Source organism: Mytilus californianus, unplaced genomic scaffold (genome assembly GCF_021869535.1).
Source record: "Mytilus californianus isolate M0D057914Y unplaced genomic scaffold, xbMytCali1.0.p SCAF_1, whole genome shotgun sequence".
Taxonomy (NCBI): domain Eukaryota; kingdom Metazoa; phylum Mollusca; class Bivalvia; order Mytilida; family Mytilidae; genus Mytilus; species Mytilus californianus.
Genome location: NW_026262581.1, coordinates 123,090,855 through 123,117,165, shown reverse-complemented (window position 1 = coordinate 123,117,165; position 26,311 = coordinate 123,090,855). Strand labels below are relative to the sequence as shown.

Sequence of the window (26,311 nt, the reverse complement as noted above, 5' to 3'; positions counted from 1 at the left end):
ACAAGTCATGTCAAGTTGCTGATTAAATATGAAGTAATTCTGTTCAGTAGTACTTAGGGAAAGTGTGCTTGTTGGACAAACTGACAAACAAATAGATGGAAGGACTAACAGATGAACAAGGTGAATGCAATACAGCCCTCACTTCTAGTGAATAGTTAATTTACCTATGGTATAAGTATAAGATTTTGCCTATATTTAAATATTTGCAGTTACGTACAAATCTTTTAAACATCTGACCAAACTTTGATTCAAACAGGGATATGAAAAACAGTCGATTGGTAAAAGCAACTGGGAGGCATATTTTTTCATCAATTATCTGATCCAACTGGCAGAAAGATGAGACCAATTACTAATAAATACACATCTGACTTTAATTGCTTTAAAAAAAATATGTACAGGGAATAAACTGTTAAATGTAACAAAACAAGTACAAAATGTAACATTAAATTATTTTATCACTGGAACTATAGCAGTAATACATAATTTACATAAGACTAGGCTTATAAATAAATGTTTATTCTGTGACAATTCTTTAATATTAATTCAGAAGATTTTGCCAATTTTATAAAATTGTTTAGAGAGATGTGTCCCTCTCTGGTAGTAAACTGTTTACTGTAGACACTCACACATATTAATAAATTGCATCGCCGAGCGCAGCTGGATAAGACCGCAGAGGTCCAACCCTGAACAGTTGGGGCAAAAATGGACACAATATTCGTACTTGATACAGGTCTGAACTTGGATTGTAATTAAATATTTGATGCATAAAAGGTTTCTGACACAGAATAACTGTAGTCAAAGAACTTAGAATTGGTTATATGATTTGAATTTATATTCAATTTTTTGCTTTTGTGCAATACACTATGCTGTTGCGAATTGACCCCCCCCCCCCACTTTAAAAAAAAAAAATTTACCCCCCCTTTTTTTTGCTTTTGTGCAATACACTATGCTGTTGCGAATTGAAACCCCCCCCCCCCCCCATGAGAAAAAATTGTCCCCCCCCTCACAATTTCTTTTTTACCCTCCCCCCAATTTTTTTTTCACCTCCCTCCCTTTTTCAAATAAAAAAAAATCTTTTCCTCAAGATATGGTCATAATGTCAATTCAAATTTCCAATGGAGTTTGTTGCAACCATAATAACCCATTTAAATACATCATAAAAGTCTTAAAATAGAAAATGACATACATAATCATGGCTAAAATTAATATTCCTTAATCAGCATTTTTAAATAGTAACTTCTAAAAATAAATTGACAGCTAATCACCTCAAGACAATACAACATTTCTTAATACATATTTTAAAAGCAGTATAAGGGAGGTAATCCAAACATAACATTGTACTTTTTTTTAATTGTCCATTAACCAGGAAACCCTTGTTTTCCCCCTTTTTTGCCCCTAATTCCTAAATGGTTTGAGCCATAACCCCCCCAAAGCCAATCCTAACCATCCTTTGTGGTATGGAAACTTGTGATATAATTTCAGAGAGATCCATACACCGTTCCACAAGTTATTGTCTGGAAACTAGAAAAATGCTGATTGGGGCCCCTTTTTGGCCCCTTATTCCTAAACTGTTAGGACTATAACCCCCAAAATCAATCCCAACCTTCCTTTTGTGGATATAAACCTTGTGTTTAAATTTCATAGATTTCTATTCACATTTACTAAAGTTAATGTCCGGAAACCAATTGTCTTCGGACGACGCTGACGCAGTGATACCAATATACGACCGCAAAATTTTTTGCAGTCGTATAAAAATAACATACTGCCTCAAACTGTTCAATAAGCAAAATAATCTAAGCAATCCCCTGTTCCTCAAAATGGAAAAAAAAACATAGAATTTTTCTTCAATAAAAACAAATGTATCTGAAATACCTGATGTAATTTAATATTTTCTTTTAACAACATACCAAACATAAATGGAACATAGCAGAAAACATGATATATGAAACAAATCCAAAGCAGTAGTGTGTAACTAACAGAGACAGACTGAATACTATGAATATAAATACATGATAATTGATTATAGACCATGGATTCCTGGTCTATAACACATAAAAAGGATCTCTACAGTGCATCACATAATGAATTATTATAAGAAATTAAAATGTAGTCTTAAAAAATACCTCTACCAGGCAATGCAATACAAATTGGTAACTATTCAAGATAATAAATAATATTTACATGTCCTGTTTTACAAAAGAAAGAATTTACTGCTTTTTTTTCTCTCGGTTCTTGACAAATTGTTTTGATCTTAAGTTCAAAGATATAATACACTGCAGTTTTCATTCATCAGAAAAAAAAGAATGTGAAGTGAGCTTAAAGGCTACATAAAATTAAACTTAATTACACATGAAAAGTAAACTTAATTTAAAATAAATAAATTGCTTCGCCGAGCGCAGCTGGATACGACCGCAGAGGTCCAACCCTGAACAGTTGGGGCAAAAATGGACGCAATATTCGCACTTGATACAGGTCTGAATTTGGATTGTAATTAAATATTTGACGCATAAAAGATTTCTGACACAGAATAACTGTAGTCAAAGAACTTAGAATTGGTTATATGATTTGAATTTATATTCAATTTTTTGCTTTTGTGCAATACACTTTGCTGTTGCGAATTGACCCCCCCTCCCCCCACAAAAAAAATAAAAAATTTACCCTCCCCCTTTTTTTGCTTTTGTGCAATACACTATGCTGTTGCGTATTAACCCCCCCCCCCCCCCCCCCCCACTTTTAAAAAAAAAGAAAAATAATATTTAAAGAATAATTCTTTTTAATTTCTGAAATCTGAAATGAGAATAAATTGACCCCACACAATTTCTTTTTACCCCCCCCCCCCCCCCTTTCTCCCCAAAAAAAATTCTTTCCCTCAAGATATGGTCATAATCTCAATTCAAATTTCAAATGGAGTTTGCAACCATAATTACCAATTTAATTTTACCATAGTGCTAACTTAATCTATTTTATAATAAAATTTAAAATATGGTGTCAAATCTTTCATATGGATTTTTTTGTAAAAATAAAAATGCAACATTTGCAGATATTTTTACTGGTCTTCCTTTATAAATATGCATTTCTTTAAACATAATTTAAAAGCAGTGTAAGGGAGGTAATCAAAACATTGTATTTGGATTACCTCCCTTACACTGCTTTTAAATTGTCTTAATTGTTCATTAACCATTACTTTATACATAATTTAAAAGCAGAGTAAGGGAGATAATTCAAATGCATTTGAATTACCTCCCTTACACTGCTTTAAATTATGTTTTGTACTAAAGTATTTGTCCATTAACCAGGACACCCTTGTTTTTTCCCCTTTTTTGCCCCTAACTCCTAAACGGTTTGAGCCATAACCCCCCCAAAGCAAATCCTAACCATCTCTTTGTGGTATGGAAACTTGTGGTATAATTTCAGAGAGATCCATACACCGTTCCACAAGTTATTGTCTGGAAACTAGAAAAATGCTTATTTTTGGCCCCTAATTCCTTAACTGTTGGTACCATAACCCCCAAAATCAATCCCAACCTTCCTTTTGTGGTATTGAACCTTATGGTAAAATTTCATAGAGATCCGTTCACTCAAACTAAAGTTATTGTGCGAAAACCAATGTGTCTTCGGACGCACCGCCGCCGACAACGACACAACGTCATACCAATATACGACCGCAAACATTTTTTGCGGTCATATAAAAATGTTTTAAAGTGAACCTAAAAATACATGAAATACATAAAATAGATTTGTATGTGTAAACAGATCCATGTCTGTTTTGGATGAATTTGGGTGAAACTTGCATTAAAAATTTCACATTATTTTTCCATAAAACTATTTATATATGAGTGAAAATTGATTGCACTGTGACTGTGATCCAATTATAATAATCATCAATTATTATTATTATCAATATTAAAAACTTTTATTTTATTTGTTGGAAATTTTTTCATCAAAATCATTCAAGTATCATCTTCAGGAAAAAATTTATAAACTACAATGAATCTAAGTTAATTATTAACTTTAATTTAATGTGAATCTGATAATGGAATACCAAGCGGCTAATATGTTTATATAATGTATACAACAGTGATTTTACCATCTATACAGATACCAATAAGTTTACAAAATTAAATTCAAGAGATTTATAAGAAAACAAAATATTACAATAAATGAAAGCATCACTGATCCTGATTTTCATAGTAATACTCCCTAACCATATTATACTGCAACCATTCAGGACTTTCATCATAAAAAAAAAATAATTGGCCTTTAATTATAAAAAGGATTATATGTAACCCAGTGTGCAGATTGTTGATTTTTTGCTTTTTTTGATGATGTAAATATAGATTTGTATACTGCTGTTGCAGTGGAGTCTTTCTGAATACTTTCTGCTTTGTCTCCTTGTTTTCCATTGGTCATCTTCAATTTGGAATCCGATATTTTATTGGGCAGTTTGATTTTCTTATCTGAAAATCCATTGGTCAATTTTCCATTTGTAATTCCACTGGATGACGCACTTGAAGATGCTGTCTCCACTTTGGGTTGTTTACTTGAAGACTCACCATTTATTTCTGAAATAAAGCACAATAAACAAATTAGAATATGATGTTTAGAATTAACAGCTTATTTATAATAACCCTTTAATATAGCAGTAGTCAAGGCTAGCAACATCACAGGACAAGGTCAAGCTCATTAATTGCAGAAGCTTGAATTAATATACATTTATTGTTTAATTGAATATATCAAATAATGGGATATTTTTTATGACATTAAGGCTGGAGTCTGCAGTAATAAATTTTATTTTCTACATTTTAGCTCCTGTTAAAATGTTCATAATTGTTCTTAGATAAGATTTTCCGGGTTACAATGAATACTTATATTTCACCTCAATTTAGTATACATCAGAAATTGAAGTTTATATAGGAAATGAGAAGTTTTTTCTTAATACAAGTCTCAACTAAGCCTTCATTGTACAGAGATATAAACTAGATTTATTAATAGTTCACCACTGACTGCTGCCAGCAGTTATAGAAGGAACATAAAATAATTAAAATTGGATTTTACACTTTTCTTTTAGAACGGTAGACAATTGGGTTGACTAGTATACCATAAAAAATCTAGAAAGTATTACTTATATTTTCTAGCACTAATAAATATAAAAATAAAATGCTCCGCAGGGCGCAGCTTGATACGACCGCAGAGGTCGAACCCTGAACAGTTGGGGCAAGTATGGACACAACATTCAAGCTTGATACAGCTCTGAATTTGGATTGTGATTAAATATTTGACACAGCATAGGTTTCTGACACAGAATGAATGTGGTCCAAGAACTTAAAAATTTAAAATTGGACATTCACCTATTATGGTCCAATATCCAAAATCTAAATGCATGGTTAGATTCAGCATATCAAAGAACCCCAAGAATTCAATTTTTGATGAAATCAAACAAAGTTTAATTTTGGACCCTTTTGACCTCAATGTGGACAAAGTTGATAATGGGGCCCAAAAATCAAAAATCTAAATACATGGTTAGATTCAGCATATCAAAGAACCCCATATATTCAATTTTTGTTGAAATCAAACAAAGTTTAATTTTGGACCCCGATTTGGACCAACTTGAAAACTGGGCCCATAATCAAAAATCTAAATACATGTTTAGATTCAGCATATCAAAGAACCCTAAGAATTCAATTTTTGTTAAAATCAAACTAAGTTTAATTTTGGACCCTTTGGACCTTAATGTAGACCAATTTGAAAACGGAACCAAAAATTAAGAATCTATATACACGGTTAGATTCGGCATATCAAAGAACCCCAATAATTCAATTTTTGATGAAATCAAACAAAGTTTAATTTTGGACCCTTTGGACCTAAATGTGGACCAATTTAAAAAGGAGGCCCAAAATCCAAAAACTTAATACACGGTTAGATTCAGCATATTAAAGAACCCCAAGAATTCAAGAATAAAACCCCATTGAAATTGGTCAAGAAATAAGCAATTTATACGAAGTATCTTCTTTTGCACAATACTGTGCAATTGAATATTTCTTGCTATTGCGCAATACTGTACAATTGACAATTTCTTGCTATTGCGCAATATTGTGCTATTGGATATTTCTTGCTATTGCACAATACTGTGCAATTGAAGATTTCTTGCTATTGCGCAATACTATGCAATTGAAGATTTCTTGCTATTGTGCAATACTGTGCAATTGAAAATTTCTTGCTATTGCACAATACTTATTATATAATAATTTACACATCCTGTTTGGTGTGTATCTCCTACCATATCATTATTATTTGCGTTTAAATATAAAACAGAAATAACCAACTTAAAATGGAAAATTTTAAAAGAAAAAAAAAAGGAAAAAAAGAAAAAAAAATGAAGAAAAAAAAATCCCCCCCCCAAATTTTTTGAACCCCCTTATGATTCATCACCCCAAACTCAATCCCAGCCTTCCCTTTGTGGTATGGTACCTTGCAGTACAATTTCAGAGAGATCCATACACTTGAACACAAGTTATTGTCTGGAAACTAGAAAAATGCTTATTTTTGGCCCCTTTTTGGCCCCTTATTCCTAAACGTTTTGGGCAATTACCCCCAAACTCAATTCCAGCTTTCCCTTTGTGATATGGAACCTTGTAGTACAATTTCAGAAAGATCCATACACTTACACACAAGTTATTATCATGAAACTAGAAAAATGCTTGTTTTTTGCCCCTTTTTTGGCCCCTAATTCCTAATATTTTGAGGCAATTACCCCCAAAATCAATCCCAGCATTCCCTGTGTGATATGGAACCTTGTGGTATAATTTCAGAGAGATCCATACACTTGAACACAAGTTATTGTCTGGAAACTAGAAAAATGCTTATTTGTGGCCCCTTTTTGGCCCCTTATTCCTAAACGTTTAGGGCAATTACCCCCAAACTCAATTCTAGCTTTCCCTTTGTGATATGGAACCTTGTAGTACAATTTCAGAAAGATCCATACACTTACACACAAGTTATTGTCATGAAACTAGAAAAATGCTTGTTTTTTGCCCCTTTTTGGCCCCTAATTCCTAATATTTTGAGGCAATTAACCCCAAAATCAATCCTGGCATTCCCTGTGTGATATGGAACCTTGTGGTACAATGTCAGAGAGATCCATACACTAACACACAAGTTATGTCTGGAAGTTACAAAAATGCTTATTTTTGGCCCCTAATTCCTTAACTGTTGGTACCATAACCCCCAAAATCAATCCCAACCTTCCTTTTGTGGTATTGAACCTTATGGTAAAATTTCATAGAGATCCATTCACTTAAACTAAAGTTAGAGTGCGAAAACCAATGTGTCTTCGGACGACGATGACGACGCCAACGTCATACCAATATACGACCGCAAAAATTTTTTGCAGTCGTATAAAAATCAGTTAAATAAATTTTATTTTACCTGTTGTTTGTGATTCATCTGAAACTTTGTGCTTCTGTGCTTTCTTTGATTTCTACAAGTAATTAAGATTAACTTCAGTATCATGTGATCACAAAACTTTTAATGTTTAGTCATATAGAACTTTCAAGTGTAATGATATATATATATATAAGAATAAAAATAAGGAGATGAGGTATGATTGCCAATGAGACAACTATTCACCAAAGTTCAAATAAAGTGGATGTAACCAATTATAGGCAACCGTACGGCCTTCAACAATGAGAAAAACCCATACCATATAGACAGCTATAAAAGGCCCCGACATGAAAAATATAAAACAATTCAATTGAGAAAACTAATGGCCTAATTTATAACAAAACGATTTATGAAAAACAAATATGACAGACATATACCAACGACAAACCACTGAACTACAGTCTGTTTGTGAGTGCTCAACCCTCCCTGTAACCTGGGACAGTGGTGTAACAGCACAACATAAGAACAAACTATAAGTAGAAAAAGACTTAACTCATCAGATCGATACAAAGCAGAAAAACATCAAACATAAACACAGACCAGACATGGAAGGGTATTTATCCATCCCTCATCCCTAACAACAAAAAGGACACTATGTACAGATCTGAGAGTACTCACAGTTACTGACAGCTAGTTCAAAGCCAATAAAAGAATAAAAGAGTTCCAATGTCCCCCGCATTGCACATATTTTATCTATCCAGGGGCAATAACTAAAAAAAAACAAACTTTTTTTTGTTGTTCTTTAAAACAATTTATAAATAAAAAGCGTGTGCGGGGGACAAAAAAGTTGTTTTTATTGTATACTAAATATTTCAAACAGACCTTCAAGGGCATTACTTATAGTATACTGTGGATTCATTTATTTTCGTGGGTATCAATTTTCGTGGATAGAGAAAAAAAGAAGTTTCGTGGTATACGTAAATTCGTGGATCGCTGATTACAAAAAAAAATAAATTGAAATACGTAATTCATGGATTTCTTTTTGATTTTGGAGATCATATAACCTCCTTGGTTTGATCAATAATAAAACAAACAAAAAAGAAGGAATTCATTGAAAAAGTTTTGAATTTTCAAAATCCTCGCTTGGTCATTCTAGGTTAAAGTGTTCATTGAAAACTTCTATTACCTGATTACAATAATGGACAGAGACAACTAATTATTTGTTTGTTTTACAATTTATAAATTCTTGTCGGAATTTTATAAGGCATTCAAAACTCATTTCCCTAATCACGATATAATAAACAGTCATATAAGTAAAAGGTGTGAAAATAAATGTTCCTATCATAAACAATATTACCTACGGGCAATATCCCTGTACTTAATCCTATTGATTTTTATAATTAATCACCAGTAAACCAAACTATGACACGGTAATTAACAACTTGCAGTTATTTTCCATGAACAGTTTTAATCAATTTTAAAAAGTAAATTATCACTGATATTCGATATATTTATTATTGATTTAATCAAAATACTTGTATCTTCTTTCAATAAAAACATGTGTTATGTTACAATGTTTATCACTAGTCAACACTATACTAGAACTGCATAACATAACCGGAAATAAACATCCGACTCCATACACATTTCTCGGGATTATTCTTCGTTGAATTCTTAAATTCGTGGTTCGCTGTGACCCACAAAACCCACGAAAATTGGTATACCACGAATAAAAATGAATCCACAGTACTATAAGTTTAATAAAAAATTGTACCCGTGAGAGCAATAACGAGGCCATTTTCCATAAATTTAATATTTCCAGGGTCATAACTCTTTAAAAAAAAGAACAGAGTTCCAATGTCCCCCTTGTTGCACTTATTTAATATTTCCAAGGGGCATAACTCTTTTAAAAAAAAGTCAATCGTCCACCATTATAGAACTTGTCCGAGATATTGCTGATATTGACCTATAGTATAAGTTTTATAAAAATATGGTAAGAATTGTACCTGACGGCCGGATGCCCGGTATTTCCATGTCCCCCGCAACGCATTACGCATGGGACAAAAAAAGTTGATCTTCCACCATTACAGAACTTGTCCGAGATATTGCTGATATTAACCTATAGTATAAGTTTTTTTATAAAAATCAGGCAAGAATTGTACCTGTGAGAGCACTAACAAGGTCATTTTCCATTAATTTAATATTTCCACAGGTCATATCTCTTTTAAATAAATGTGGATTGTGTCCACACTCCACACGTGGACACAGATGATGCCCCCCTTGCATATTATATAGTTATAAAGGGACATAACTGAAGAACGGTAAAAGTGACGCTACCAAAATTAGAACTTGATCTGAGTTTTATGGTAATAAGCATTGTGTGTAAGACTCATAATATTTGGTTGAGGCAAACTTAAGTTAGAGAACGGAAACTAAAAATTATGCAATTTTTCCATTTATTAAGGGGCATTACTCTAAAATGGTTTGAGTGACGCCACCAAAATTCAAACTTGATCTGTATTTTGTGGTAATAAGCATTGTGTATAAGTTTCACAAAATTTGGTTGAGGCAAACTTAAGTTAGAGAACGGAAACTAAAAATTTAGCAATTTTTCCATCATAAAGGGCATAACCCTAGAACCATTTTAGTGACGACACCAAAAATTAAACTTGATCTGTGTTTTGTGGTAATTAGCATTGTGTATAAGTTTCATAACATTTGGTTGAGGCAAACTTAAGTTAGAAAACGGAAACTAAATATTTTGCAATTTTTCCATTTATAAAGGTGGCATAACTCTAGAATTGTTAGAGTGACGCTACCAAAATTCAAACTTGATCTGTATTTAGTGGTAATAAGCATTGTGTATAAGTTTCATAGCATTTGATTGAGGCAAACTATAGTTAGAGAACTGAAACGAAAAATTCAGCAATTTTTCCATTTATAAAGGGGCATAACTCTAGAACGGTTAAAGTGACACCAACAAAATTCAAACTTGATCTGTGTTTTGTGGTAATAAGCATTGTGTATAAGTTTCCTAACATTCGGTTGAGGCAAACTCAAGTTAGAGAACAGAAACCAATTTTGGGACGTACGTACAGAGGAACAAGGGTAAAACTTAATGCCCCCTCCGTTATGGCAGGGGCATAAAAAAGTTGATCGTCCACCATTATAAAACTTGTCCGAGATATTGCTGATATTAACCTATACTATAAGTTTTTTATAAAAATCTGGCAAGAATTGAACCTGTGAGAGCGCTAACCAGGCCATTTTCCATTGGGAAACAAGGACATTCAGACAATGAATGACATAAAATTATTACTTCATACTTTTGATATGATTCCTTTAACTGACAGAAGATGTAGTTCGTACTGATTTAGCTCTGTCAACTGACCGAACTTTATGCTTTTTAATATGATCAAGTGTTGTATCTTATACATATTTATTAATATAATTTTAATCATTTAAATGTTTTTGCCTGAGAATTGCTACCTTATTTCATGAGAGCTTCATTGTGGCTAATAAATAACAAATACCTTAGCAAGCTTGGCTAGTTCTCGTCTTTTCTCCATGTTTGTCCTTAACTCGTCAACATCTGTTTCCGTACCATTCAGAACAACCATATCATCTGTGGAATATGGCTTACCACACTACAAGGCAAAGATAATCATTTTCTTAAGGATGTGTTTTCAATTCATAAAACAGATGACAATGGGTGTATTTTTTTCAAACACGTTTGTAGTCGTTTCTTTTAAATTCTTTTTGTTCTACATTGCTTGAATAATAAAGACATCAAAAATAATTTTATAATTGTATATGGTACCACAGAGTTCCTCATGCAAGCAACAATTAAAATGAAACAGACAAAAATAATTTGGAATTACAGAATGTAGTTGTAGTGAGAGGCATGACACTAATATTGGAAATTAATTTTTATTTATTGCAAGTACCTAAACTTACAAAGTTTAAGTGGACCATACATTTAATGACTGTACATTAGGAGGCTATCTGTCAGCAAATTATCATGTAAATTATACTAAATACATTAAGTTTTGCAAAAATAACAAGCATTCTGTGAGTATTGCATGGCAATACATAGTCCCCTACCGGTTATAATTCATTGTATTGAAACAAAATTCTAACTTGATTTATAACTTGTCATGGTGTAAACTATATAACAAATATCAAGTCAATATCTTCAAGCATGACGAAAAAAAGTGCGGAAAACTGATTATTTGAGTGAACTTTCTAAGTCCAAGGACCATAATCATCAGACCGGAACAAAATTCGAACTTGATCTGTAACTTGTCATGATAAAACAATACACAAAATATCAAATCAATATCTTCAAGCATGAAGAATAAAAGTGTGGAAACTGATTTGCCGGACTGACAGACAGACAGACAGACGGACGGAGTGCAAACCTAAAGTCCCCTTTCGACTTCGTCGGTAGGGGACTAATAAAAGGACAACAGTTCCAAAGTCCTCTGTCTCTGTAGCACATATTTTTTCTGCCAAAAGGCAATAACTTAAAAAAAAAAAACACTTCTTTTTTTACTTATTAAAAAATATCTTACAAGAAAGGTAGACATAAAATTTGTTCCATTAGTATAACTAAGATATCAAAATCTTAATGCTTTTTGTTTGTTTTTTTCTGGACTTTAAAGAAATTTATAATAGGGAGACAATAACCTCCCTTCACATTCAGAATTAAAGGTAAAAAAAATGTAGGTATTGACAAAAATTCTTATAATGAACAATCTGTTTAAGGTAGATGGGGTGTCTAAATTATAATCCATAGAATTTTTTAATAATTTGCCAAAATGTACTTAATATCAGGCTTTTTTTTTTAAAAATAATAAAAAGAATGGGTCACGGGGCTTATTTTCACGCTACAGGTTGTACAAAATTGACAGATTTTGTATAGATTATGCATGGAAAACCCAATTTTCTGCCATAAAACGAAAACTAAACCATAGAATTTTGAGATAAAATATGAGAAGATAGCTCTATTTTTATGCTTTCAGATAAGTAAAAGAAAAAATGGGGTCACGGGACCTGTTTTCTTGCTACATAATAAAATAGGTAAATTCCTAACACATTCTATTGTAAAAGTAACTTTATCTGAATCATCTGCCCTTACATTTGAGCTGCCTCCCCTTATGTGGCAAAGTTGGAAAAAATTGAATCAAACAAAAAAAGTATTCTGTTTTTATATGCCCGTTTACGGTACGTATTATGGTATACCGTTGTCTGTCCATCGTCAACATGTCGGACATAAATTCAAAAACGCTTTAACCAATATGCATGAAACTTTAGTAAATTGTTTACAAATTTGGGATTTACCGTTTCCGAGTTTTGGGGTTTTATTCATTAAAGAAGGGGGGATTTTCCAGTTTTCGGACAATAACTCGAAAACAATTTCACCAATTTGCATGAAACTTTTGTGAATTGTTTATATTTATTGACATGAGCTCCCTTTCGTTTTTTATAAATTTCAGATTTACCGTTTCCGAGTTTTGGGGTTTTATTCATTAAAAAAGAGGGGATTTTCCAGTTTTCAGACAATAACTCAAAAACAATTTCACCAATTTGCAAGAAACTTTGGTGAATTGTTTATTTCTATCAACATGAGCTCCCTTTTGATTTTTATAAATTTTAGACTATACGTTTCTGATATATTGGGTTTTTTTTCATTACAAAAAGGGGGATTTTCCAGTTTTCGGACAATAACTCAAAAATGCCGAAAGCATTTTTTATGAAACTTTGGTAAATTGTTTATATCTATTGATGTAAGCTCCCTTTTGATTTTTTTAAATTTTCGATTTTACGTTTCCGAGTTGTTTATAGTCTGACAACAGATTTACTAAGTATTGCTTAACAGCACTGTATTGCACAACAACACAGTGTATTGTACAACAGCAAGAAATCTTTAATTGAATATAAATTTAATTCATATAACCAATTTCAAGTTCTTTGACTACATTTATTCAGAAACCTATAATATGTCAAATATTTAATTACAATCCAAATTCAGACCTGTATCAAGCTTGAATATTGTGTCCATTTTTGCCCCAACTGTTCAGGGTTGGACCTCTGCTGGCATATCCAGCTGTGCTCAGCGAAGCAGTTTATTTGTAAAATACAACCATAAATATGATAAAACATGTCATTTTCTATATTGAAATGAAAATTCTTACACATGAATTAACTACTATTCTCAAAATTTGCACATTTTCTTAAAAATCTAGACCGATTGTTTTCTGGTATTTCAAAATCCAAGATGGAGGAAGACACCCTATCTACCTTAAACCTGAAATCTTTATATTTTTTCTTTTGGATGATAGAAATGATTTAAGAACTGACAAGAGAGAAATGAATAATATATTATACCTTGTGGCATATTTCAGATTTTATTTCTTTCAGAGCTCGTTCAGACATTACACATCCACAACTCCATACAAAACAAAATCTGTAAAAATGAAAAAAAGTAATTCAAGGAAATCATTTTTTCCAACAAACAGATTAAAGAATACAAATTACACAATTCAGTGATAGACAAATTTGGTTTTTCACTTTGTACTATGTATTGTCTTCCAAATGAAAGGTATTTCCATATCAAAATAGTAACCAAATCTTAAAACACTGTAAAGCAAGTTATCTCATTAAAAGTTTACATGAACCTTAAAAAAAAAGTACGGCAAGAAAAGCTCTCAAAATAATACCCCAATCCCATATTAAGCGATGGAAAGGTCAATGATTTTCTTAGGAAAACCCCAAAAATAATTCAGGCCAATAAACAAAATAAGAGATGCAAAATGGCCTTATAAGGTTAAGATACTGAGAAAGTTAACATTATCAATGATCCATGTAAAAGAGGTCAGGGTCAGATGAACATTCCAGACAGACATGTATTCCTTACAATCTATAAACAAAATATAGTAAACCTATTGTTTATAGTGTCTGAGAAAGAAACTAAACCACAATAAAATGCTCCGCAGGGCGCAGCTTGATACGACCGCAGAGGTCGAACCCTGAACAGTTGGGGGAAGTATGGACACAACATTCAAGCTTGATACAGCTTTGGATTTGGATTGTGATTAAATATTTGACACAGCATAGGTTTCTAACACAGATTGAATGTGGTCTAAGAACTTAAAAATTTTAAATTGGACATTCACCTATTATGGTCCAATATCCAAAATCTAAATACATGGTTAGATTCAGCATATCAAAGAACCCCAAGAATTCAATTTTTGATGAAATCAAACAAAGTTTAATTTCGGATCCTTTTGACCTCAATGTGGACAAAGTTGATAACGGGGCCCAAAAATCAAAAATCTAAATACATGGTTAGATTCAGCATATCAAAGAACCCCATATATTCAATTTTTGTTGAAATCAAACAAAGTTTAATTTTGGACCCCGATTTGGACCAACTTGAAAACTGGGCCCATAATCAAAAATCTAAATACATGTTTAGATTCAGCATATCAAAGAACCCTAAGAATTCAATTTTTGTTAAAATCAAACTAAGTTTAATTTTGGACCCTTTGGACCTTAATGTAGACCAATTTGAAAATGGAACCAAAAATTAAGAATCTAAATACACGGTTAGATTCGGCATATCAAAGAACCCCAATAATTCAATTTTTGATGAAATCAAACAAAGTTTAATTTTGGACCCTTTTGACCTCAATGTGGACAAAGTTGATAACGGGGCCCAAAAATCAAAAATCTAAATACATGGTTAGATTCAGCATATCAAAGAACCCCATATATTCAATTTTTGTTGAAATCAAACAAAGTTTAATTTTGGACCCCGATTTGGACCAACTTGAAAACTGGGCCCATAATCAAAAATCTAAATACATGTTTAGATTCAGCATATCAAAGAACCCTAAGAATTCAATTTTTGTTAAAATCAAACTAAGTTTAATTTTGGACCCTTTGGACCTTAATGTAGACCAATTTGAAAACGGAACCAAAATTTAAGAATCTAAATACACAGTTAGATTCAGGCTATCAAAGAACCCCAATAATTCAATTTTTGATGAAATCAAACAAAGTTTAATTTTGGACCCTTTGGACCTCAATGTGGACCAATTTAAAAACGGGGCCCAAAATCCAAAAACTAAATACACGGTTATATTCAGCATATTAAAGAACCCCATGAAATCATGGTCAAGAAATAAGCAATTTATAGGAAGTATCTTCTTTTGCACAATCCTGTGCTATTAAATATTTCTTGCTATTGCGCAATACTGTACAATTGAAAATTTCTTGCTATTGCGCAATATTGTGCTATTGGATATTTCTTGCTATTGCGCAATACTGTGCAATTGAAGATTTCTTGCTATTGCGCAATACTGTGCAATTGAAGATTTCTTGCTATTGTGCAATACTGTGCAATTGAAAATTTCTTGCTATTGCACAATACTTATTATATAATAATTTACACATCCTGTTTGGTGTGTATCTCCTACCATATCATTATTATTTGATTTTAAATATAAATCAGAAATAACCAACTTAAAATGGAAAATTTTAAAAGAAACAAAAAAGGAAAAAAAGAAAAAAAAGGAAAAAAAAATAAATCCCCCCCCAAAATTTTTTGAACCCCCATTATGATTCATCACCCCCAAACTCAATCCCAGCCTTCCCTTTGTGGTATGGTACCTTGCAGTACAATTTCAGAGAGATCCATACACTTGAACACAAGTTATTGTCTGGAAACTAGAAAAAAATGTGTTTTTTGGCCCCTTTTTGGCCCCAAATTCCTAAACGTTTAGGGCAATTACCCCCAAACTCAAACCCAGCTTTCCCTTTGTGATATGGAACCTTGTAGTACAATTTCAGAAAGATCCATACACTTACACACAAGTTATTGTCATGAAACTAGAAAAATGCTTGTTTTTTGCCCCTTTTTTGGCCCCTAATTCCTAAAATTTGGAGGCAATTACCCCCAAAATCAATCCCAGCATTCCTTTAGTGATATGGAACCTTGTGGTACAATGTCAGAGAGATCCATACACTAACACACAAGTTATGTCTGGAAGTTACAAACATGCTTATTTTTGGCCCCTTTTTGGCCCCTAATTCCTTTACTGTTATTACCATAACCCCCAAAATCAATCCCAACCTTCCTTTTGTGGTATTGAACCTTGTGGTAAAATTTCATAAAGATCCATTCACTTAAACTAAAGTTAGAGTGCGAAAACCAATGTGTCTTCGGACGACGCCGGACGACAACGACGACGACGACGCCAACGTCATACCAATATACGACCACAAAAATTTTTTTGTGGTCGTATAAAAACTTTACACTGACAAATGAACTATGAAAATAAGGTAAAGGTCAGATGAAACCATGGAGACAGACATGTACACCTTGCAATCATTCTTTACACAAAATATAGTTGACCTACAGCTTATAGTATCTGAGAAATGAACCTAACCATGAAAACTTAATCTTGATCTGACACTGATCCATGAAATGAGGTCAAGGTCAGGTGAACCTATCTGACAGACATATATACGTAGACCTTGAAGGGATTGCATATGCCACAGTTATCCCATTACTCATAATAAGTGAACAAGAGTGCACACGCTGAAATGTCTCGCCTTCTTTACTAACCATTGATATTATGTTGATAGTCCTAAATATAAAGCTTTACTACAACTATCACATAAACTTAACATGATCCAAGAAAATGAGGTCAAGGTCATATAAACCGAAGGAGAAATACATGTACACCTTACAATCATTCAATACACTAAATATAGTTGACCTATTGCTTATAGTTTCTATGAAACAGACTTAACCAAGACAAAGTTCAGCAGGAAAACTTAACATTAACTAATGAGCCATGTTAATCAGGTCAAGGTCATATGATATCTGGCAGACAGACATAAACACCTCATAAACATTCCATACATCAAATATAGTTCAATTATCAAAAACAGTATAAGAATAATAAAATGCTTCGCTGGGGCGCAGCTTGATACGACCACAGAGGTCGAACCCTGAACAGTTGGGGCAAGTATGGACACAACATTCAAGCTTGATACAGCTCTGAATTTGGATTGTTATTAAATATTTGACACAGCATAGGTTTCTGACACAGAAAGAATGTGGTCTAAGAACTTGAATTTTTTTAATTTACCTATTATGGTCCAATGTCCAAAATCAAAATACATGGTTAGATTCAGCATATCAAAGAACCCCATATATTCAATTTTTGTTAAAATCAAACAAAGTTTAATTTTGGACCCCAACTTGGACCAACTTGAAAACTGGGCCCATAATCAAAAATCTAAACACATGTTTAGATTCAGCATATCAAAGAACCCCAAGAATTCAATTTTTGCTAAAATCAAACTAAGTTTAATTTTGGACCCTTTGGACCTTAATGTAGACCAATTTAAAAACGGGACTTAAAATTAAAAATCTAAATACACGGTTAGATTTGGAATATCAAAGAACCCCAATAATTCAATTTTTGATGAAATCAAACAAAGTTTAATTTTGGACCCTTTTGACCTCAATATGAACCAATTTGATAGCGGGGCCCACAAATAAAAAATCTAAATTCATGGTTAGATTCAGCATATCAAAGAACCCCATATATTCAATTTTTGTTGAAATCAAAAAAAGTTTAATTTTGGACCCCAACTTGGACCAACTTGAAAACTGGGCCCATAATCAAAAATCTAAACACATGTTTAGATTCAGCATATCAAAGAACCCCAAGAATTCATTTTTTGTTAAAATCAAACTAAGTTTAATTTTGGACCCTTTGGACCTCAATGAAGACCAATTTTAAAAACGGGACCCAAATTAAAAATCTAAAAACACGGTTAGATTTGGCATATCAAAGAACCCCAATAATTCAATTTTCGATGAAATCCCACAAAGTTTAATTTTGGACCCTTTTGACCTCAATATGAACCAATTTGATAGCGGGGCCTACAAATAAAAAATCTAAATACATGGTTAGATTCAGCATATCAAAGAACCTCATATATTCAATTTTTGTTGAAATCAAACAAAGTTTAATTTTGGACCCCAATTTGGACCAACTTGAAAACTGGGCCCATAATCAAAAATCTAAGTACATGTTTAGATTCAGCATATCAAAGAACCCCATATATTCAATTTTTGTTGAAATCAAACAAAGTTTAAATACTGGACCCTATCTTGGACCAACTTGAAAACTGGGCCCATAATCAAAAATATAAACACATGTTTAGATTCAGCAAATCAAAGAACCCCAAGAATTCAATTTTTGTCAAAATCAAACTAAGTTTAATTTTGGACCCTTTGGACCTCAATGTAGACCAATTTAAAAAACAGGACCCAAAATTAAAAACCTAAATACACGGTTAGATTTGGAATATCAAAGAACCCCAATAATTCAATTTTAGATGAAATCAAACAAAGTTTAATTTTGGACCCTTTTGACCTCAATATGAACCAATTAGATAACAGGGTCCACAAATAAAAAATCTAAATACATGGTTAGATTCAGCATATCAAAGAACCCCATATATTCAATTTTTGTTGAAATCAAACAAAGTTTAATTTTGGACCCCAATTTGGACCAACTTGAAAACTGGGCCAAAAATCAAAAATCTAAATACATGTTTAGATTCAGCATATCAAAGAACCTCATATATTCAATTTTTGCTAAAATCAAACAAAGTTTAATTTTGGACCCTTTGGACATTAATGTAGACCAATTTGAAAACTGGACCAAAAATTAAAAATCTAAATACACTGTTAGATTCGGCATAACAAATAAATAAATGTGATCAAAGATTTTACAAATCTAATGCGCCATACTGTGCAATTAAAGATTACTTCTTGAAATTTTTCAATATTTGAAATTTGAAAAAAAACTAATATTTGAAGAATAATTCTTTTTAATTTCTGAAATCTGAAATGAGAAAAAATTGGCCCCCCCACAATTTCTTTTTATCCCCCCCCCCCCTTTTTCCCCCCAAAAAATTCTTTCCCTCAAGATATGGTCATAATCTCAATTCAAATTTCCAATGGAGTTGGCAACCATAATTACCCATTTAAATTTACCATAGTGCTAACTTAATCTATTTTATAATAGAATTAATAAAAATATAGTGTCAAATCTTTCATATGGATTTTTTTGTAAAAAAAAAAAGATGAAAACATTTGCAGATATTTTTAATGGTCTTCCTTTATAAATATGCATTTCTTTAAACATAATTTAAAAGCAGTGTAAGGGAAGTAACCAAAACGTTGTATTTGGATTACCTCCCTTACACTGTTTTAGATTATCTTTATTGTTCATTAACCATTACTTTATACATAATTTAAAAGCAGTGTAAGGGAGATAATTTCAATGATGTATTTGATTTATCTCCCTTACACTGCTTTAAATTATGTTTTGTACTAAAGTATTTGTCCATTAACCAGGACAACCTTGTTTTTCCCCCTTTTTTGCCCCTAATTCCTAAACGGTTTGAGCCATAACCCCCCAAAGCAAATCCTAACCATCCCTTTGTGGTATGGAAACTTGTAGTATAATTTCAGAGAGATCCATACACCGTTCCACAGTTATTGTCTGGAAACTAGAAAATGCTCATTTTTGGCCCCTTTTTGGCCCCTAATTCCTTAACTGTTGGTACCATAACCCCCAAAATCAATCCCAACCTTCCTTTTGTGGTATTTAACCTTATGGTCAAATTTCAAAAAGATCCATTCACTTAAACTAAAGTTAGAGTGCGAAAACCAATATGTATTCGGACGACGACGCCGGACGACGACGACGACGACGACGACGACGCCAACGTCATACCAATATACGACCACAAAATTTTTTTGCGGTCGTATAAAAATGGAACAAGACACAAAAAAATTTACACTGAGCAATGAACTGTGAAAATCAGGTCACGGTCAGATGACACCTGCCAGCTAGACATGTACACCTTACAATCATTCCATACACCAAATATAGTAGACCTATTGCAAACAGTATGAGAAAAACAGACTAAAACACAAAAAGTTAAGTAAAACCACCAAACCATGAAAATGAGGTTAAGGTCAGATGACACCTGCCAGCTAGACATGTACACCTTACAATCATTCCATACACCAAATATAGTAGACCTATTGCATACAGTATAAGAAAAACAGACCAAAACACAAAAACTTAACTATAACCACTGAACCATGAAAATGAGGTCAAGGTCAGATGACACCTGCCAGTTGGACATGTACACCTTACAGTCCTTCCATACACCGAATATACTAGACCTATTGCTTATAGTATCTGAGATATGGACTTGACCACGAAAACTTAACCTTTTTCACTGATCCATGAAATGAGGTTGAGGTCAAGTGAAAACTGTCTGACAGGCATGAGGACCTTGCAAGGTACGCACATACCAAATATACTTATCCTATTACTTATAATAAGAGAGAATTTAACATTACAAAAAATCTGAACTTTTTTTTCAAGTAGTCACTGAACCATGAAAATGAGGTCAAGGACATTGGACATGTGACTGACAGAAACTTCGTAACATGAGGCATCCATATACAAAGTATGAAGCATCCAGGTCTTCCACCTTCTAAAATATAAAGCTTTTAAGAAGTTAGCTAACGCTGCTGTAGCCGCCGCCGGATCACTATCCCTATGTCGAGCTTTCTGCAACAAAAGTCGCAGGCTCGACAAAAATTGTGTAAAAAATAAAATTATACAGTTTTTTACGCAGCTTCAAACCATGAAATTAATTCAAGGACAATGGACATATAATAAACTTCTTCCTTCTGAAGCGTAAAGCTTTATTCAAATAGTTTACGTTATCACAGCCAAATTATCCCCCCTTATCTTAAATTCTGTTACTTCTGTTGCAGAGGATCTTGACAATAAAACCAGAGCAAGCTTTTGAAGATGAAAGCTTCTTGCATCATACAACCACTGCTTTAATTAAGAATTTTCTCATTGTACAAATATACATGCATGCCACTAAATAAAATAGAATATAATGTGACATTGTAAGTGTATTATTGTTAAGTTTTACTGACATTGTAAGTGTATTATTGTTAAGTTTTACTGACATTGTAAGTGTATTATTGTTAAGTTTTACTGATATTTGGATGCATCAATGAATGCAAACAGGTTTTGACAGAATTTCATTTTCATTATTGGTTCTAGAATTATTTTAACAGAAAATAAACCTTGTGCTTACCATTGTATCTACCTAACCTATTTACCTATTTTTCTCAGATAGAAAAAAACACATATTTCTGCATTAAGCCAAAATGTACATAATTCATTAATCCTATACACAATTGCATTTTATCTCCCCTTTATGGCAAATGACAAATCTGCAAACAAACTCAAGTGTTCCATAATCATTACTAAGAGGTGAATTTAGGAGAGGGGTGGGTGGTGGGCATGGAGTGCTGGCCCCTCTTATGGTGCTTCATTTATGGCTAATCTAGACTTTTTACCGGTTCCACTACAAATTTTTTTTGTCTAGTTTGGGCGCTTTTTCAAAATCCTGAATCCGCATCTGATTACAAATTCCTATACAACACTAAAATGTTCATTTTGTTTGGATAACAGCAAAAAATTAAAAAATTTCAGGGCATCAATTCCATGATTGATTGTATGAAATTGTGCACACAGGAACAGATGTCATGTATCGGAAAAGGATTTAAAAAGTATGGATTAACTGTGTTTTCTTTCAGTTTTTTAGGTTATCACTACATGCGTATGTGAAGATTTGCTGGCATTGATTTTTTATCTGAAATACTGTTATCTACTAAATACTATATTTTGTTAAACATACTTATATGTTCCATTCATCTCAAGTCCTACAACTGGGCATATATAAGGTGATGTTTGTGTGTCTATATATGAATCTCCTTTCTTTGCTGTTTCTTTTTGGTAGGCTGGATTGTCTGTCAGTTTTAATTCTTTAACATCCTGCAAATAAATAAGTGATCATACTGATACAAGTTAAGATAAAATAAATTTACAGTTATAGAATCACATACTATTTTTTTCAATATCACTCAAATTGATGTTTTACATACCTAATTATGTATATATCTAGTACTTAAAAATAATAAATGTTTACCAGTTTTCCAACCAGAAAGTGAACCATCACCACAGAACTTTTTAACAACATTTAGCCTTCGTCATGGCATGTTCTCATGAGGTTATAGGTAATAGAAGAGGTCATGTTTGATGGCAGTTTGATTTATGATACACAATTTCTAATAGGGGTTATAAGTTTGTTGATTCCCTTAAATAATTGGTACTTTTTAGTATTTTTTTTTAATGATTTCTATCTGAACTAATGATGGCAATCATTTGTGATGATATTTAGAGTCATTAACCAAAATTATTAAAGGACATCATACCACACTCTTTACATGATTTTAAAATTTATTTGGTCAAATGTTAGGATCTAATTTAATCGTTAACTGCACAGTGGTTTCAGTGGAAAAGATTTTTGTAACAGTTAACAAACCTCTGATGGATGTGAGTTGATGGCAGACACTATATAGATCCTTCCCAGCAGTCTTTCAAATCTATAATGCATTAATGAACAAACTGCAAAATCTAGGCCAATGTTCACACTGAATTTAGATACAAAATAAACACTTCTTAACACATGTATTACCTACCTTTAGTCCTCTAATATGGGCAAAGCCAGATGCATTTTCAAACTTGCTCCTGTCAATCAGGAATTCTAGGATAGATTCTTTGTTATAAAGCCTATAAATAAACATCCAAAGCAATGAAGCAACAAAGAACAGGTACACATGTATCATAACAAGCATTCTGTGAGTATTGCCTGGCAATACATAGTCCCCTACCGGTTAAAAATTCATTGTATTGGAACAAAATGATACTTTGTTCTATAACTAGTCATGGTGTAAACTATATAACAAATATCAGGTCAATATCTTCAAGCATGACAAAAAAAAATGTGGAAAACTGATTATTTGACTTTGAGTGAATTTTCTAAGTTCAAGGACCATAACTCAGCACAAAATCGTCAGACCAGAACAAAATTTCGAACTTAATCTGTAACTTGTGATGATTAAACAATACACCAAATATCAAATCAATATCTTCAAGCACAAAGAAAAAAAGGGTGGAAAACTGATTTGCCGGACTGACGGATGGACAGACAGACAGACGGACGGAGTGCAAACCTAAAGTCCCCTTAGACTTCGTCGGTACGAGACTAATTGGGACCTAATTAACTATGTTGAAATAGGTAAACTTAATATGTTTTATTTTTAAATAGCAAAATGTTTAAGAAAACTATAATTTTGTGCAGGCTTTGTTTCATGAAGGTAGACAAAAGTTTAATATTTTATGATAATGATTGAAAGTATCAATACTAGATCGTTTTTACTATAAATAAATATAAGCAAGTCCTCTAACCATCAATTTATTTTAAAAATATTATGAAGTCATGGGTTCAACAAATGTTAAACAGATTTTAGTGGTCTGCTCATTTGCTCATAGTTAATTCCATTTAAACCACTTTAAAACTTATTTTCTTCTGGGTCTTTTTTTATTTATTTTTGTGACCTTAGTCACATTTAGAGACTCTTGAACATTTTTTATACCAATTTAAAGTTATTAGCCTTATCACATGTATGAGATTTATTGATTTTTTTATGAGTACCTTCCAAGTTCACATCCCATAATTGGTGTTCTAAGTGGTTCCTGTGTAATAGCACATAGTTTCCATTTTGCAGCCAAATCAGCTACTTTATCTTTCTGGAATGTAAACAGAAAACAGAATGTATTGTTTTTATAAAGTAAACAATATGGAACAGGTTGTGTCACAATCCCTAATGGTATTCCAATTTCCAAACCTTCCTTAAGTGGCATGGATTATAAACATTGTGTTGAATTTCATCTAGAATAAAAGTTTCAAAGTTCAATGTTATGGGGTAAAAACCACAAAAAAACATGAAAAACACCAAAAACATCTTTTAAATGATTGAACAATCTAGTTTTTAGATATATCAGTTATAAAATTTTATCATATACATTGTATCATCACTAGATTGGCTTCATAAATTACAATTGCAACCCTTAAGCCAGTAACAAAAATATCTGTCAGTCTCAATATCCATTTTTAATATACAAATGTAACTGTATATAATTAACTGCTTATATTTAAATAGGGATAAAAACCAACACACTATATGTTCTTAATTTATTACTGCAATTAGATTTTTGGTTTTTCATCCTCCTTCCTTTCTCCTATATCAACCTGCTCTGTCTCTATGTAATTTTCCTATTACAGCTTTGTAACGTGAACAGAAGTTATCAGAGACGTCACAATGTGTAAGAGACATTATCAAACTTACTTGCATCAAGCGTACAACTGTCTACGGGTGGGGGAAAAGAGAACTCAGACTGTCGTTAACATTTACCTTATTATGAATATTAGAAAAAATTGCCATAATGAAAAATATTATTATTACCGTACTTCTTATATTTGTCTGACATTGTGAGGTATAGGAAATTCTTAAGTGTTGACAATTTTATAATGTTCTAGGGTTTTATTCAATATGGCATGCAAGCACTTTAAGTTTTGGCTTGTAATGTTTAAACAATAAAATATAGTTCAAAGACAGATATTTTGTCATGTTTGTTGTCTTTAGAATTGTGGGGATCAAACTATAACCCAAGCTGCAAACACAAGCTGTACAACTTTGATCTTCATTTTGAAATTATCAAAACTCATTATAAAGTTACATAAAATATTGATTAATGCATATAACTACAATCAATTATGATTCCATTTAATATGTTTCTTCAAACAAAATAAAATTTTGTATTGCATATTTTATGTAAGGATTTTTTATATCACTATCAAAATTCTTGTTTTACAGTATTGAATGTTAAATCATTTTTAAATATTATTTTTTCCTAACTAGTAACTCAGATCTGTATTTTGTGTCTTTTTTTGTTGTTAGGAATGTATAAATACCCTGCCATGTGCGGTCTGTGTTTTTGTTTGATGTTTTCTGCTTAGTATCGTTCTGATGAGTTAAGCTATTTTCAACTGATTTTTATAGTTTGTTCTTATTGTTGTGCTGTTAAACCACTGTCCCAGTTTAGGGGAGGGCTGAGCGCTCACAAACATGTTTAACCCGCCGCATTCTTTATGTGCCTATTCCAAAATGTTTTCAAATGTACATATATTTTGATTTTTGATTTTGTTTCTTTTTTTCTGGTTACCTTGTAAATTATAAATCAAATTTTATAGTCGACACCCGGTGAATAATCTTCAATAAATGAAGGATCGCTAGAAACTTAAAGAAGAAGAAGAGCCTGTAGTTCAGTGGTTGTTGTTGGTTCATGTCTGTCATATTTGATTTTTATTAATTATTTTGTTACATAAATTAGGCTGTTAGTTTTTCTCAATTGAATTGTTTCATATTTTTATGTTTGGGCCTTTTATAGCCGTCTATACAGTATGTGCTCATTGTTGAAGGCTGTACGGTTGCCTATAATTGCTTACATCCACTTCATTTGAACTTTGGTGGATAGTTGACTCATTGGAAATCATACATGTACCACATCTCCTTATTTTCATTATAATGATACTCGAATTTAATTTTGTGATGTAAAAAAATAGACACAAAAAAATCAATAGGAAGTGCGTGCAAGTTGTCAACATTTTCTGAAATTTCAATTTTCAATACATGTACCTGTTCCGGTTTTTTCTTTGTTCTAACTAGTTCGTCTCTTCTAGGAATTGTTCCTCCATCGCATCCCATGTTTCTTGAATATGATGACAAGTAACAAAAAATATGAGCCCAAAAATGTTGAACTAAACAGCAAAAGGGGAGATAATATTCAGTCGCAATTCTATTTTAGTTTCGAATGAATTTTGGTGGATA

General features: G+C 32.3%; 2 protein-coding genes across 2 annotated transcripts in view; both read right to left on the bottom strand.

Annotated features, from left to right (window-relative positions):
• Window positions 1-3,016: 3,016 nt before the first annotated feature.
• LOC127712607 (replication termination factor 2-like) lies at window positions 3,017-26,270 on the bottom strand. Its single transcript, XM_052219150.1, has 8 exons — window positions 26,120-26,270; window positions 24,076-24,170; window positions 23,060-23,150; window positions 22,216-22,352; window positions 13,771-13,849; window positions 10,914-11,027; window positions 7,426-7,477; window positions 3,017-4,562 (listed from the first exon to the last, which is right to left on the bottom strand). Exons 1-8 carry the CDS (start codon window positions 26,186-26,188, stop codon window positions 4,261-4,263), a joined length of 939 nt encoding a protein of 312 aa, XP_052075110.1. The 5' UTR covers window positions 26,189-26,270; the 3' UTR covers window positions 3,017-4,260.
• LOC127712605 (ankyrin repeat domain-containing protein 29-like) overlaps window positions 19,548-26,311 on the bottom strand; it is a 262,060-nt gene continuing 255,296 nt past the window's right edge. Inside the window, exon 10 of the transcript XR_007987184.1 lies at window positions 19,548-20,068. The gene's annotated coding sequence lies outside the window, so the exon portion shown is untranslated. The remainder of the gene's footprint in view (window positions 20,069-26,311) is intronic.

Coding starts and splice junctions, on each gene's coding strand:
- LOC127712607 (XM_052219150.1), bottom strand. CDS start 26,188: ATGGGATGCGATGGAGGAACAATTCCTAGAAGAGACGAACTAGTTAGA. Junction 23,151..24,075: donor ATGGGATGTGAACTTGGAAG/GTACTCATAAAA, acceptor GTTTATTTATAG/GCTTTATAACAAAGAATCTA. Junction 13,850..22,215: donor GAGATGAATGGAACATATAA/GTATGTTTAACA, acceptor TCATTTTTACAG/ATTTTGTTTTGTATGGAGTT.